This window comes from Microcebus murinus, chromosome 12 (assembly GCF_040939455.1).
Source record: "Microcebus murinus isolate Inina chromosome 12, M.murinus_Inina_mat1.0, whole genome shotgun sequence".
Lineage (NCBI taxonomy): Eukaryota > Metazoa > Chordata > Mammalia > Primates > Cheirogaleidae > Microcebus > Microcebus murinus.
Window position 1 is genome coordinate 88,864,387 of NC_134115.1, and position 12,626 is coordinate 88,877,012.

The window sequence follows — 12,626 nt, forward strand, 5'->3', positions numbered from 1 at the left end:
AAAGAGTGCTTCAGAATCTGAAATGTGGAACGGTGCTCGGTTCTCATGTGTGACATTGATTACATCCTGTCACTTACCCTGCTCCTTGGAGAAGATGGGCGGTGCTGCAGCAGTGGCAGAGATCACCACTAGAGGCTTGCTTCCTTCCCAGGAAAGAGATGGTTTCGGAGGCCTGGCCGTAGCCAGAGGAAGAGGCCGCGGCCGAGGTGACTGGAGCGTGGGAACCCCTGGTGGCGTCCAAGAGATAACATACACGGTGCCTGCAGATAAGTGTGGCCTCGTTATAGGCAAAGGTAAGAGGCAAATGCTGGAGTTTCACATCCCCCGCCAGCCTTGTGCTTGGGGGGAGGCAGGTCGTGGAGCTTGAGGTGAAGGCTCTTTGCTGAGGCTGCCAAGGCTGGCAGCAGCTGCGTTTTGCTGAGCCCCGCTTTGTGTGGGTCTTCTCTGAGCTCGCTGGGGGCCTGTCGTGGGTAGGGGAAGGCAAATTTTTCATTACTGAGTGTGAATAGACGAGAAGTAAGACCGCAGCCTATTGAAGCAGCTCAGATTGCTGAAAGGATGTCCTGCGCAAGACGGGGCTCAGCACCTCTGTAGATTGACCGACTGGTCATTAGCTCACCTCCAGGGATCTGAGGGGACAGTTAAGACCCAGTCCGCATGAAGGTGCTTTCTGACCATGCGTCCCTCTTTCCCTCACGGGTTTTGGGCATTTGGTCTTTATTGACACGACATGTGAGATAGTTTTGTCCTTTCAGCACATTCACCGTGAATAACAGACACCCTGTTGAGGGAAATAAAAATCGATTTGTTAGTTGTTTCTAGGCATTTTAGAGAACATTAGGTAGAAACCCTCACTAATGGCTAATGTAGCTCCTTCCCGTCGTTCAGTGAGAAACAAGAGAGAACGGGCAGGTTTCTGGGCCATCGGTGCTGAGCCATCTCGGCCGGCCTTGGAAGCAAGGAAGGCGGCTAAGAGCAGGGGCACGGCTGGCTTCGCGGCCCTTCCCCCAGCGGGGCATAGCTCCAAGGGGGCTCTGAGCCACCCCTCACTGCCAACGGCAGATTCCCATTTGTCTTCGGGTTTTATATTTGCCTTTGTTATGTATTCGACAGCATATGGAGGAAATAAATAGTCTTTTCCCCAGAGTTTCTCAAATTTCTTTGATCACCAAATACCTCTTAGCGGTTTGATCGCAGCTCACATTGCAGGGAGCGTGACTTGGGAGTGTCCTCACCCCAGCGCGCAGGAACTGGGGTGGGTGGGAGTCCTCACCCTCAGGTTACCTGTCGGGAGCTGCACTCGTCCCTGCTTGTGGCCAGCGTGGGTTTTGTGCTCTGTCAGAATGTGTGTCTCCTGTATCCATGTCATCTTTTAGATTATTAGCCACTGGGGGCTGGTTGGAGCACTGGAGATTGTTTTACGTTTCTGGAGGGACGTACCTGTCGTGTGCCGCGTGGGTCCTGCTGGCCTCGCAAAGTACACCCAGCCTGCCCATCTGACTGCACTGAGTCCATTTGACACCTGTCGGTTGAGGATTAGGTAGACCTAGGTTTCTTGGCCTTTTGAACAGCGAGGTTTCATTTGCATGTGCGTCTCCTCCAGCCCTGACCTGGCCTTGCTGTCCTCACTGTGGCAGGTCCTCGTGGCACAGGCTGGTGCTCACAGAACAGCTCCTTGTAACTTGCCCTCCACAAAGTCATCCTGAGTGACTCCTAGAGGACAGTCACTAGAGACAATCACGAAAGAACAAAGCAGCGACTGCTGCTTATCCCTGTGTTCAAATAACAGCCTAGGGAAACCTGGTAGACATTTCACTGGACATAGGGAGGGTCTGTCTGTGTCACCCCCGACACACACGCACATGCACCCTCGGGACTGGTGTGTGGCATCTCTCTCCCTTGGGCCTGGTGCCTGGGTGAGGAGAGGGCCCCACGCAGCCAGCCCCTGCTGTCCCCAGCTCCAGCTCTGGACAGACGCAGGCCTCCCCGGGCCCCTGCCGGATTTCCATGATAAACACGGCAGCACTGGCAGAGAGCGAGGCTGGCCGGCTCTTGTCAGCCAGGCCTTTTAGGCTGTTTGATTAATTGCTTTACGATTTCACGTCCAGCCGGGGGCCGCTGGTGGGTCGCTTCTGCCCCCCGTCAGGTGGAAGAATGGAACGGACTGCTGAATGAGTCTATAGACAGCCACCATGTGCCAAGCTGGTGACCTCATTTTAAAGAAAGATGAACTTAAATTAACTCCTTCCGGCCCCATGCAGTTTTGTGGCGCCTCCTCACCTTATTAGCATGCTCCGAAGGCCCTGGTCAGGGCTCTCTGGGGCTGCTGGTCCCTGGCCCAATGGGGAGGGCTGGAGGCCTGGCCGTCTGGCCTCTCGCACTCCGGCCTCCAGACCAAGTGGTGTCTTGGTGGCGGCTGGTAGGATCCCTTGGGTCCCAGGTAGGCCTGTGGAAACGGCCTCCACCTAATCTTTCCTCTTCATTGCTCCCCCAAAACCTTTGCCCAGGAGCCAAGCTGCGTGCTTTTTTAGGTTCAAAGAAGATGGAATCCATGACTTCTGAGTAAGGGCCTGGCGAAAGGTCCAGCAGGGGCTTGGGCCTGCCTGGAGGCCACACACAGCTGCTCACACTGGCCCGTGCGTCCCCAAGACAAGTAGGCCTGGCTGGGTTAGAAGACATTAGGGCTGCTTTTCTGAAGCACTAGGAGTACTTTAAGAAAGTCACGGACATAAGATTATCTTGTTGAGATTTTCCGCCACCCTAAACTTAACTGACCTCCTTCCCAAGCAGACGTTTACCTAAAGCTTTATTTAGCCACACGTCATCAGTGTCCTGGTGTCCTCCCTGCAGCGTGAGGGCTGCTCCTGCAGTCCCGGGAAGGACTGCCAGCCTGAGGCTCCATGTTTGTGGTGCTGAGGGTCCTGTCAGGCCGCAGCTTGCCTCTGCCCTTAGTGTCCCCTCCCTGTCGCTTAGCAGGCTGTTCAGACGTGGCTTTACAGCAGTGAAGTGGAAGGAAGGCTGGAGTGTGTGGAGAATTGTAGACTGTCACAGTGAAGTGGCACCTGTCACTCGGGGTCAGTTCTGGCTGTGGGCAGGGGAGGTGGCAGACTCTGGCCCTCAGGCCCTACTTTTGCTTGTGGGGCTCCCTGCTGCCCTGATTTTCAACAGATGTAGATTGTCTTTTCCCAGTTTTGCAGAACTCTGTGCCATTAAGTTTTCCTTGTATTCTGGCTCATTTTAACCATACCTCCCATGCCACCTCCCACCCCTATTGAGGAGCAGATCTGTTCTATAAGTTCTGTGGAATTTCAAAAGAAGAATCCAACTATTGTTATACTGGTGAGCCTTTTGTCATGCAGATTTCATTAAGAGACTGGGACTCTCACAGGTTTTTCAAAGAGTCCAACTAAATTTTCATTAGTCCCTCTTCACCCAAGCCTCTGTGACCCCCATGCTTGGACTGCCTCTGTCTAGACCCATCCCCACCATGGAGGAGGTGAGAACTTGAGGAGTGACAGGATGAGATATTAAAGGCCCGAGTGGGGTCCAGGCATTGTTGGAGCCTGTGGCCATGCCTTTGACCTGTGGAGGGAGGGAGGCAGGCAATGTAGAGGCGCACGCCCAGGCTGAAGGCCCCCGTTGTGCCATGGCGGGGCCGTTGGGTCGCCATTCTTGCACTGAGAAGGGCACAGTGCCTCTGCCTGGCTGGAGTAGGAGGACTGCAGGAGGCCTCCTAGCGGTGAACTCTGTTGTATGCAGACAGCAGGCCTCGGCCCCCTACCTTGTTCCTGGGCCACTTGGGGCCTCTACATGCAGGTGCCAAATGGTATCTGTGGCCTTAGCCTGGCTCCAAACAGCTGATTTTGCAAATAGAGAGTACTGTATTTTGTTAGAACCATTATAAAGTAAATAGAAAGTACTTCTCTACTGTCAGGGCAAGTGCTAATGTGCAGAAAATACCCTTGTACCCTCTTCAGAAGGAAGCCTCTGGGTTGCTGCAGTTGCCATTCATTCTCCTGTCTCCCTTCTTCTGCCTGCAGGGGGTGAGAACATCAAAAGCATAAATCAGCAGTCAGGAGCACATGTGGAGCTTCAGCGGAACCCCCCGCCCAACACCGACCCCAACCTGCGAATATTCACCATCAGGGGCGTTCCTCAGCAGATCGAGGTGGCCAGGCATCTCATAGATGAGAAAGTTGGTGTACGTACCAGGTTCTTTCCCACCTAGCTTGATAATAGCTGGGTTTTCTTTTGGATGTCCAAGGTACCTGTTATTCCCCAGAACCTTGTGCTTCCTGTGCCTTTGGGTCCACACGTCACATGGGGGCAGCCCCTTCCTTCTTTGCCAAGGGGAAGGTCGGAGACCCAGGGAATGCCAGGGCCAGGCCCAGAAGCAATGAAGGAAGCCTTGGGCAGAACTCCCATGGCCACCACAGCTCAGTCCCCAGAGCCCCGTCCTCTGCAGGCTTAGATGAGCACTGAGGCGGCCTCCCCCAGCACTGCCCCCGGACTGCGCTGCATTGTCTGGCGGCCAGCCCCGCAGGCAGTTTTCATTGACTCTGGCTTTAGTTTCAGGCACCTCAAAGCAGATAAAGAAAGGGAGTGTTGATGGAGGACAGATGGGCCACTGCTCACCTCATTGGGGACGTAGAATGGCAGAGAGAGCCTTGGGCCAGCCTAAGTTGACGGGAGAGTCGAGCAGGTTGGTCCCTACCCTCAGTGTGACATGCCAGGGCAATTGTGGTTGTGCCAGTATCGGCTGTGTGTGGTATTGGTCACTCGAAGCCATTTCCGCAAGCGAAGGCCACTGTGGGGAAGGAAGGCTAGTGTGAGTGCCGTAGGTGTCTCTATTTCACTTGACTCCGTCTCCTCAAAAGCTGGGGTTTGCCTCGGGGTGGGTCTGGGCAGAGGACAGAGGTGCAGCCAACAGGAGGTGAGAGCTTCCTCTGTGCCCACCACAGGGGACCAGTCTCGGAGCACCTGGAGCCTTTGGACAGAGTCCCTTCAGCCAGCCTGCCGCACCTCATCAAAAGTGAGTCGTTTGCTGCCAGTCTTGCTTGGGCGAATCCATCTGCTCCCAAGAGGGCCTCCTTTCCTCCTGCTCGGCTGTTCTAGGGCGTGCTGGCCACGGCCTGAAGTTCTAGGGTATGGGCAGGACTAACTGACTTGCCCCTCCCCAGAGGGCAGAGGGCCTCCCAGTCACTGCCAGTGTCCCCAAGGGGAGCTTGCCACCTGGGCGGGAGGGCAGTTTTGCAGAGCCTGTGTGGTTTATGGCTGTCCCTCGTTACAGCACCTTTCCCTCGAGGAGCTCAGGCTGCTTCCCAAACATGGCTGCTAAAGTGAATGGGAACCCCCACAGTGCCCCTGTGAGGTAGGTGACCTGCTCTTACTCCAGCCAGGGGGCAGACAGCACTAGGGTCATCACTCGGGTGCTGCCCACACAAGGGGGCCAGGGGCCATGGCGCTTGGCTGGGGTGAGGGAGGTAAGCCGTGAAGAGGGGGCGATGGGGGGACATGGCCCACACTGGAACGAATGACTCTTCTGTCATCCACAGTGGTCCTCCAGCCTTTTTGACCCAGGGCTGGGGCAGCACCTACCAGGCATGGCAGCAGCCCACACAGCAGGTCCCAAGTAAGTGACTGTGGGGTGAGGGGATTGTGCACGCTCTCTAGAAAGGCTGGGGCTCCCGGAGGCTGTGGCGCTTGGCCGGCAGGCCCAGGATGCCCCTCCCAGAGAGGTCAGGGAGCCTCCTGGGGCACTGGGAGCCACCAGCAGGCCTGTACCAAGGCGCCTGCAAGCACAGGGAGGGCTTGCAAAGGGAATGGTTCAAGCCTCCCCTGGGTGGGGACTTGCAGTTGGCGCTCCCTTGGCCCACCCGGCCTTCTCAGATCTGTGGGCACCTGTGCTTTTGTCCCCACAAGCGGGTGGGCCACAGGTGTGGTTGGCTTGGTGCCTCTCCTCCCCTGCCCTCCCTCCTGCTCTGAGGGCGACTGGCTCGCGGCCCAGAGCTCTGCGTCCGGGGACCCTTCCCACCCCTCCAGCCGCAGGTGACCTCCTTCCTCTCATCTCCCCAGCATCTTCTTAGCAAGGAGTGAGTGGTCTTGTCTCCTGAAACTTGTCGGGGAGCAAGCAGTGGAGAATCAGTTCTGCTGAGCACCACTCCCCAGGGAAACTGGCTTTGAAGGAGCAGGTCCCGGGAGGAGTCATAGCCGCCGCCCACTCTGCCCCTGCCACGCCAGCAATCGTTCTTGGCTTTTGTCGTGGCGTGGCCCACCGTGCGTGCCCAGCCTAAACAAAACCAAGCCCTTACCTGAGTAAAATCGGGTTCTTCTAACCCCTCTGAAGGCTCCATCTGTTTGTGTGTGGAGGGCCTTCCGGGAGCAGGGTGGTGGCCTCGCTCGCAAGGGACGACATCTGCTCTCGGCTGTTCTTCCGCTTCTCCCTTGAGCTAGTCTGGAGGCCAGTGCCGTGTGGCCTTGGGCACCGCCACGCCTCTCCCTTTTCTGGGGCTCTACTTTGGTCACATGTTAAACGAAGAGTTTGGGTTTGATTTCTAAAGTACTTTTGCAAGCGCTGAAATGGTTGTAGGTTTTTTTCCCTTTTCCCCCCAATATTTTATTATGAAACATTTCAGACATTGTAGAGGACTCGACAGGAAACACCAGCACACCATCTAGATCCCGTGTCCCCAGTGCTTGTTTGTCCTGGAGCCTGGTCATGTTTTGTTCTCCATTTCTGACTCCCTTGCCGACTCCGTCTGCTCCCCTCGCAGTGGGAGGCGGTCCCACGGTGCCCGGGTGTCGCATGCCCTTTGCATCTGAGGGCACCCCAGACCCTGGAGACGTTGAGGCCTGAGAAGGGATATGTCCTTCCCCTGCAGGAGAAACGGCTCGGGCCGTGGTTTTCAGAGGCGACCCTGCTGGCGTCGGGGCCGGGCAGACTGGCTAAGGCAAAGGCCTGTGGGATGAGTAAAAAAAAAAAAAAAAAAAAACTTCTACACAAGGAAGCCTGGTTATCTTGCCGCTGTTTGAGAGCTTTCATCTCGTGTTGTTGAGCTTGGCTTATTTTGTTTTTTGGTTGGGTTTTCTTTCTTTCTTTCTTTCTTTCTTTCTTTCTTTCTTTTTTTTTTTTCAAGAGACAGGTTCTCCCTCTACCACCCAGGCTAGAGTGCAGTGGGCAGTCATAGCACACAGCAACCTCAAATTCCTGGGCTCAAGCAATCCTCCTACCTCAGCCTCCCGAGTAGCTGGGACTACAGGCGTGTACCACCACACCTGGCTAATTTTTTTTAATTATTATGTTTTTTTTTTTTTAGAGATAGGGTCTCCCTAGATTGCCCAGGCTGGTCTTGAACTCCTGGCCTCAAGCGGATCCTCTTCTTGGCCTCCGAAAGTGCTGAGGTTACAGGTGTGAGCCATCGAGACCAGTCTATTTGTTTATTCTATTAGGAGGATTTGGGAATTGGTTTTGGTCAGTGAGATCTTGCTGGGAAGCAGTCCTGCTTGCCCGCTCCTCTGTGTCTGAGGAAATTTTTACTGCCTGCATTCCTCACTCCTCCCGTCTCTGTTGTCCTGTCCCTGTGGGAGGAAGAACAGGGCATCTTCCACCTTCTCTCCAGCCCCTTTCACACTTCTTGTGCTCCTCAGTCTGCAGTGGACTCACTAGCAGAGAAACGTTCTGCTGTGAGTGTAGGGGCTCATCCTGCCTGCTTTTTTTTTTTTTTTTTTTTTTTTGGGGACAGAGTCTCACTTTGTTGCCCAGGCTAGAGTGAGTGCCATGGCGTCAGCCTGGCTCACAGCAACCTCAAACTCCGGGGCTCAGCGATCCTACTGCCTCAGCCTCCCGAGTAGCTGGGACTACAGGCATGCGCCACCATGCCCAGCTAATTTTTTGTATATATATTTTTAGTTGGTCAATTAATTTATTTCTATTTTTGGTTAGACGGGGTCTCGCTCAGGCTGGTTTCGAACTCCTGACCTTGAGCAATCCGCCCGCCTCAGCCTCCCAAAGTGCTAGGATTACAGGCGTGAGCCACCACGCCCGGCTATCCTGCCTGCTTTGAACTGTGGTTCTCACAGCAGCAGGGACGTTGAAGGGGGTCTTTGTGGGCCATGGCAGGTGGACACTTGAGCTAGCCCTGACCTCACAGAAAGGAAGGTCCTGACCTGTTGCCGTGGTCAAGTCCTTTAATCCTCTCTTGCTCCCCTGGGCAAGGCACTGCTGCTCCGTTCCCCTGACCCCAGTCCACTGCCAGCGTGGCAGAGGATGCAGCCCGGATTCTGCACAGAATGGAGGTGCTGAACACTCTGTTTCCCTCTTCTCTTCTCCCACCCCGGAGAGGCCTGAGTCTAGATGGAGATCAGGTGCCACTGTGGGTTCCGTAACCTCCCATGGCCAGCCCGCTGCCGCCTTCTGGGGCTTGTGGAGCATGTGTGGCCAGGAGTGAGCGCAGAGCAGGGCCTGCAGCTGCAGGCCGGGAGCTGAGGTGCCGAGGTGAGGAAACCAGGCAGGCCTGACTGCTTTTGTGTTCTCCGCACAGGCCAGCAGAGCCAGCCGCAGAGCAGCCAGCCCGACTACAGCAAGGCCTGGGAAGACTATTACAAAAAACAGAGTGAGTGCGATGGCCTTTCTGACAAGCAGGTCCCCAGTGACAGAGTCCCCTCAAGCCTGGAGGCTTAATTGTCCGTGGCTTGCTGTCGTCTTTTTTCCTTTAATGCCTTCCCCAAGTGCCATGACCTCAATATTTGCTTTGTCCGCCGCCTCCGTTCCTGCCTGCCTGCCTGCCTGCCTGTCTGTCTGTCTGTCTGTCTGTCTGTCTGTCTCTGTCAGAGGAGCCTGGGCGTAGTCAGTGGCTGTGGTGCTGCATTTCTGCCTGGCAGAGGCCTGCCGTACCCTCCTCTTCTCTGGTCTCTTCCTGCTGGACTCAGAGGACCTAGAGGTGGGCGTGGCACCTGGAAGTGCACACTCATTTCTGGCCCTGGCTGTCCCCTTTGGAACTGAATGATTCTTATTGGGTGCTGCCGGGCCCGGACACGGACCGCCAGAGTGTCCTGTTGTCTGTCTCGGTGCTGCCGTCTCTTTGGGGCAGTTTCAGGGCAGGAGAGAGGAAAGATAGCAAAACTCAGGGACAGAAGCCTAAAGTTGGAGCAGGTGCTGGGTCGTCAGTTTTTCTTCCTAAGCCCATTTAACTGAATCATAAATTAAAATCCATCTCTACGAGTGGGAGAGAGGGGATCTAACAATGAAAAACAAAACCTATGGTGGATCATTTAAAACTCACACTGAACTCGTATGTGCCAGAACGACTAGACCAGGGCATCTGGGTGTTCACAGGGATGTTTCCTGTGCCTAATCTGAGATGTTACCTGCTGGCTGGAAAGGCTCAGGTCAGAGGCCGCCAGAGAAACATTCGCCCTTGTGTTGGAATCATCGCTGGGGCTGAGGATGGGGGTGTTGGGGTCCCCTGACCTGTGGGGAGCCTGGTGAAAGCTCAGGCCAGGTGTGCCAGAGACCTCCCAAATCCAGGTTCCCAGACAAACCAGTCTGTGTTTCAAGCTCCTCAAGGGATTTGGACGCCAACACAGGCACCCAGATTAAGCCCTTCCGTTCTTACCCCCGGCCCTCCATCGTCGGGCACTGGGCGCTGATGGGGCAGGCAGACAGGTGCAGGGAATGTGCTTTGTGAGAGAAGACGGATGCAAAGGTTTGTCTTCACGTGGGACATAGCAGTGACAGGCAACAAAAGGGCAACGGCACTTCAGTGGCGCCAGACTGCACTGTGTACTACCACCGGTGTTCCCAGGTGGTGGCCTCGCACGTGGCCTTACCTTCCAGCGTCCGGGGGAAAGCAGACACCCAGGGCCTTTGGGAAGGAACCCCATACACACCTCAGTGCATCCCCACTGCCGTTAACCTGTGTTTCTTCCTTCATCAATCAGGTCATGCCGCCAGCACCGCCCCTCAGGCCAGCTCCCCACCGGACTACACCATGGCCTGGGCCGAGTACTACAGGCAGCAGGTGGCCTTCTACGGGCAGACACTAGGCCAGGCTCAGGCCCACAGCCAGGTCTGTAGCCTGCCCTGCGCTGCTGCTGCTCCCTGCCCACCCCAAGCCCCCACTCCAGCTCTCTGTGTTTCCTACCCCAGGGAGAAAGTGCTGGGCCGAGGAGGGACCACTCCTCACCATCTGTGAGAGCCCCAGCCGCAGCGCTGACTTCCCCTCCTTGCTCCAGGGACAGAGGGTTTGGGCCAAGTGGGCGGAGAGTTGGTTGTGCAGCCCACAAGGAAGTGTCTGATCTTCCCTCAAATCTATGTACCAGACCTCAGTGCTGAGTAGTCCTTCTTCCTCTGGGCCTCAGTTTCCCTAATTGTAAATGAGAGGCTTAGAAGACAGCAAGTCTGGCACCACAAGTAGGGACTGTTTGGGGCACGTGCAGCTGCTGTTCCCAGTGAGGGCAGAGTGGCCAGGCCACCAGCCTCATCCTGGGCAGCAAGGGGTGCATCTCCGCCCCGCAGGCCGGGCGGGGTGAGCGCCGGCTCCGTCCTCACAGAAACCGGGAGGGCTCTGTCCAGAAGCCAAAAGTGGATTTCTTATTAAAGAAGGGAGGAGGGCCAAATGTTCCCCCAGAGCATATTTCAGGTGACCCGATGCCAGTCGGGTCCCTGTGGAGAACGTGCCAGTTACCTCCAGCCCTGGACTCAGAGCTGATTGGGCATCTCACTGCCAAGTTGTCGTCTAGTCCTGGGGAACCGCGGCAGGGCCGGTGGTAACCGAGAGGAACCACTCATGCGCACCCCTTGCCCTGCCCAGCGTCTCTGGCGGGCAGAGAGGCCCTGGGACCACCTCTTCAAGAGAGGTTTTGTCCCGGCTGGATCCCCTCACGTGAGCCCTGGGGACGGTTCTTACTTAGACTTCTGTGTGTTGGCGCCTGCTGAGGAGCTAGAGGGAGAGGGTGACCTGCCACCTCCCCACCGACACGCTCTCGGACTTGAGAATTTGCCGCCACAGACTAACTCCTTCCCCTTCCTCCCGCAGGAGCAGTAGAACAGTGTGCTCTCAGCTGGCCTCGCCTCTCCTCTCGAATCATTGTGAAAGAAAACCTATTTGTAACAGGTTTTTAGATTTGCAAACCTTTTGATGAAGAACCTTTATTTTGTTCTGTGAAACACTATATTTAGATTAACAGAATTTTTCTAAAAATCGGGGAAATTAGTTACTAAAAATTGCTGATCATTTTTGCTTCATTATTTTTATTTGTTACTTGTGTAAGCTCTGGGATTCTTTTTGGAGCAATACCTGCAAATTCAGGCACCAGAACGTGCCTCAGAGCAGTGACATTTCAACATGGTGTTTTTTGTTTTGTTTCGTTTCGTTTTGTGTCCTTTTTATTTACAGTTTTTTCTGTTGCAACAGAAAGTGGCTTGGAAGTCTTAGGTAGTATGTAACAAATTCTTTTTTAAAATTTTTAAACAGTATTTAAGTATTCTTAAATGTGTAAATTCATTAAATGTTTTACTTCTAATTTCTTGTATCTTGGCTGTCTGGTTTTATTGCATTTTTTAAAAAACTGAACTATTATGTATTGTAATTAATTATGTGAATTCTGAATTGAGACAGATAATTGTATTGCTGTCCAACAGGGATTGGGAGGGGGGAATTTTATAGGGTTTGTATAATTTCTAGAGTTCTAAAGGGGTAATATAAAAATGTGTTCATGTGTTTAGCATACGTTTTTTCATGTCTCCATTACCAGTTGCAACTGTGTATCTAAGACCTCCAAGCTTGTTTTAAAAACAAAACAAAAAACCTTTCTCTATTCTCTCAGAAATATAAATACTGTTATTTTTAATATTAAGAAATTCAATATAACTTTTAACAAACACTGTGGAACATTAAACCGTATAAAAATGTAGTAACTATTTTTTAATTCCAAGGTGTTTTTTGCTTTTTCCTTTTAAATATTTTCTTAATATTTGTCAAATTAACTAGATGAATAAATAAATCTAGTATTAACCACAGTATGAATTAAATAATTTTGATTTAATAAAAGGGATAATATGGTTTTCAATGTTTACTGTAGTGTATGTTGTACAGATAACGTGTATTTTTAAAGGAAAAAACGGAATTGAAGCTATTTTTTTCTCGCATTTTTAATTGACCTGAGGGACATTCCGTTTAAAATGTACTGAAGTTACAATTCCTGGTTTTTGCTCTGTATTTTTCTTATAATGCTTGAAATGTCTAACTATTAAAAAAGGCAATTGGAAAATGTTATGCATGTTGTTTTAAAAGTGTTCTTTTTATTTGACTGACAATTCATTTTACACTCTATATAATAAAATTTCCACAAGGCGTCTTGTGGGCAGAGTATTTTCAGCCTGTGTGCGCTCCATTCGCTTGTCCCCTTGTCCCCGCCTCTGCCCCTGCCGCTGCGCCTGAACCGGGAAGAGGATCCTCCTGATGTCTCAGCTAGGCTAGCCGACTTAGATGGTGCCAAGCCTAGATGTCTTGCTACTTCGTTAAGCTAATTTTATTTTAATGACATTGTATAATTTGACAGCTTGACTTGAGAGCTTTGGTTACTTACGCTCAGCCCCATTTCCCTGTCACATCTAAGCGTCTCTA

At 53.1% G+C, this 12,626-nt stretch overlaps 1 protein-coding gene across 7 annotated transcripts in view; it reads left to right on the plus strand.

The window, feature by feature from the left end:
- FUBP3 (far upstream element binding protein 3) overlaps window positions 1–12,369 on the plus strand; it is a 55,681-nt gene extending 43,312 nt beyond the window's left edge. For 3 of the 7 annotated variants that reach the window (XM_012754516.3, XM_012754517.3, XM_076009128.1), the window contains 8 exons: window positions 152–293; window positions 4,041–4,201; window positions 4,962–5,032; window positions 5,291–5,371; window positions 5,556–5,632; window positions 8,541–8,612; window positions 9,940–10,067; window positions 11,037–12,369. In XM_012754516.3, the coding sequence (XP_012609970.1) occupies window positions 152–293; window positions 4,041–4,201; window positions 4,962–5,032; window positions 5,291–5,371; window positions 5,556–5,632; window positions 8,541–8,612; window positions 9,940–10,067; window positions 11,037–11,045 (741 nt within the window). In that variant the 3' untranslated portion in view covers window positions 11,046–12,369. The remainder of the gene's footprint in view (window positions 1–151; window positions 294–4,040; window positions 4,202–4,961; window positions 5,033–5,290; window positions 5,372–5,555; window positions 5,633–8,540; window positions 8,613–9,939; window positions 10,068–11,036) is intronic. The other 4 variants (XM_012754519.3, XM_012754520.3, XM_076009125.1 and 1 more) reach the window with 4 other exon arrangements.
- Window positions 12,370–12,626: the final 257 nt, after the last annotated feature.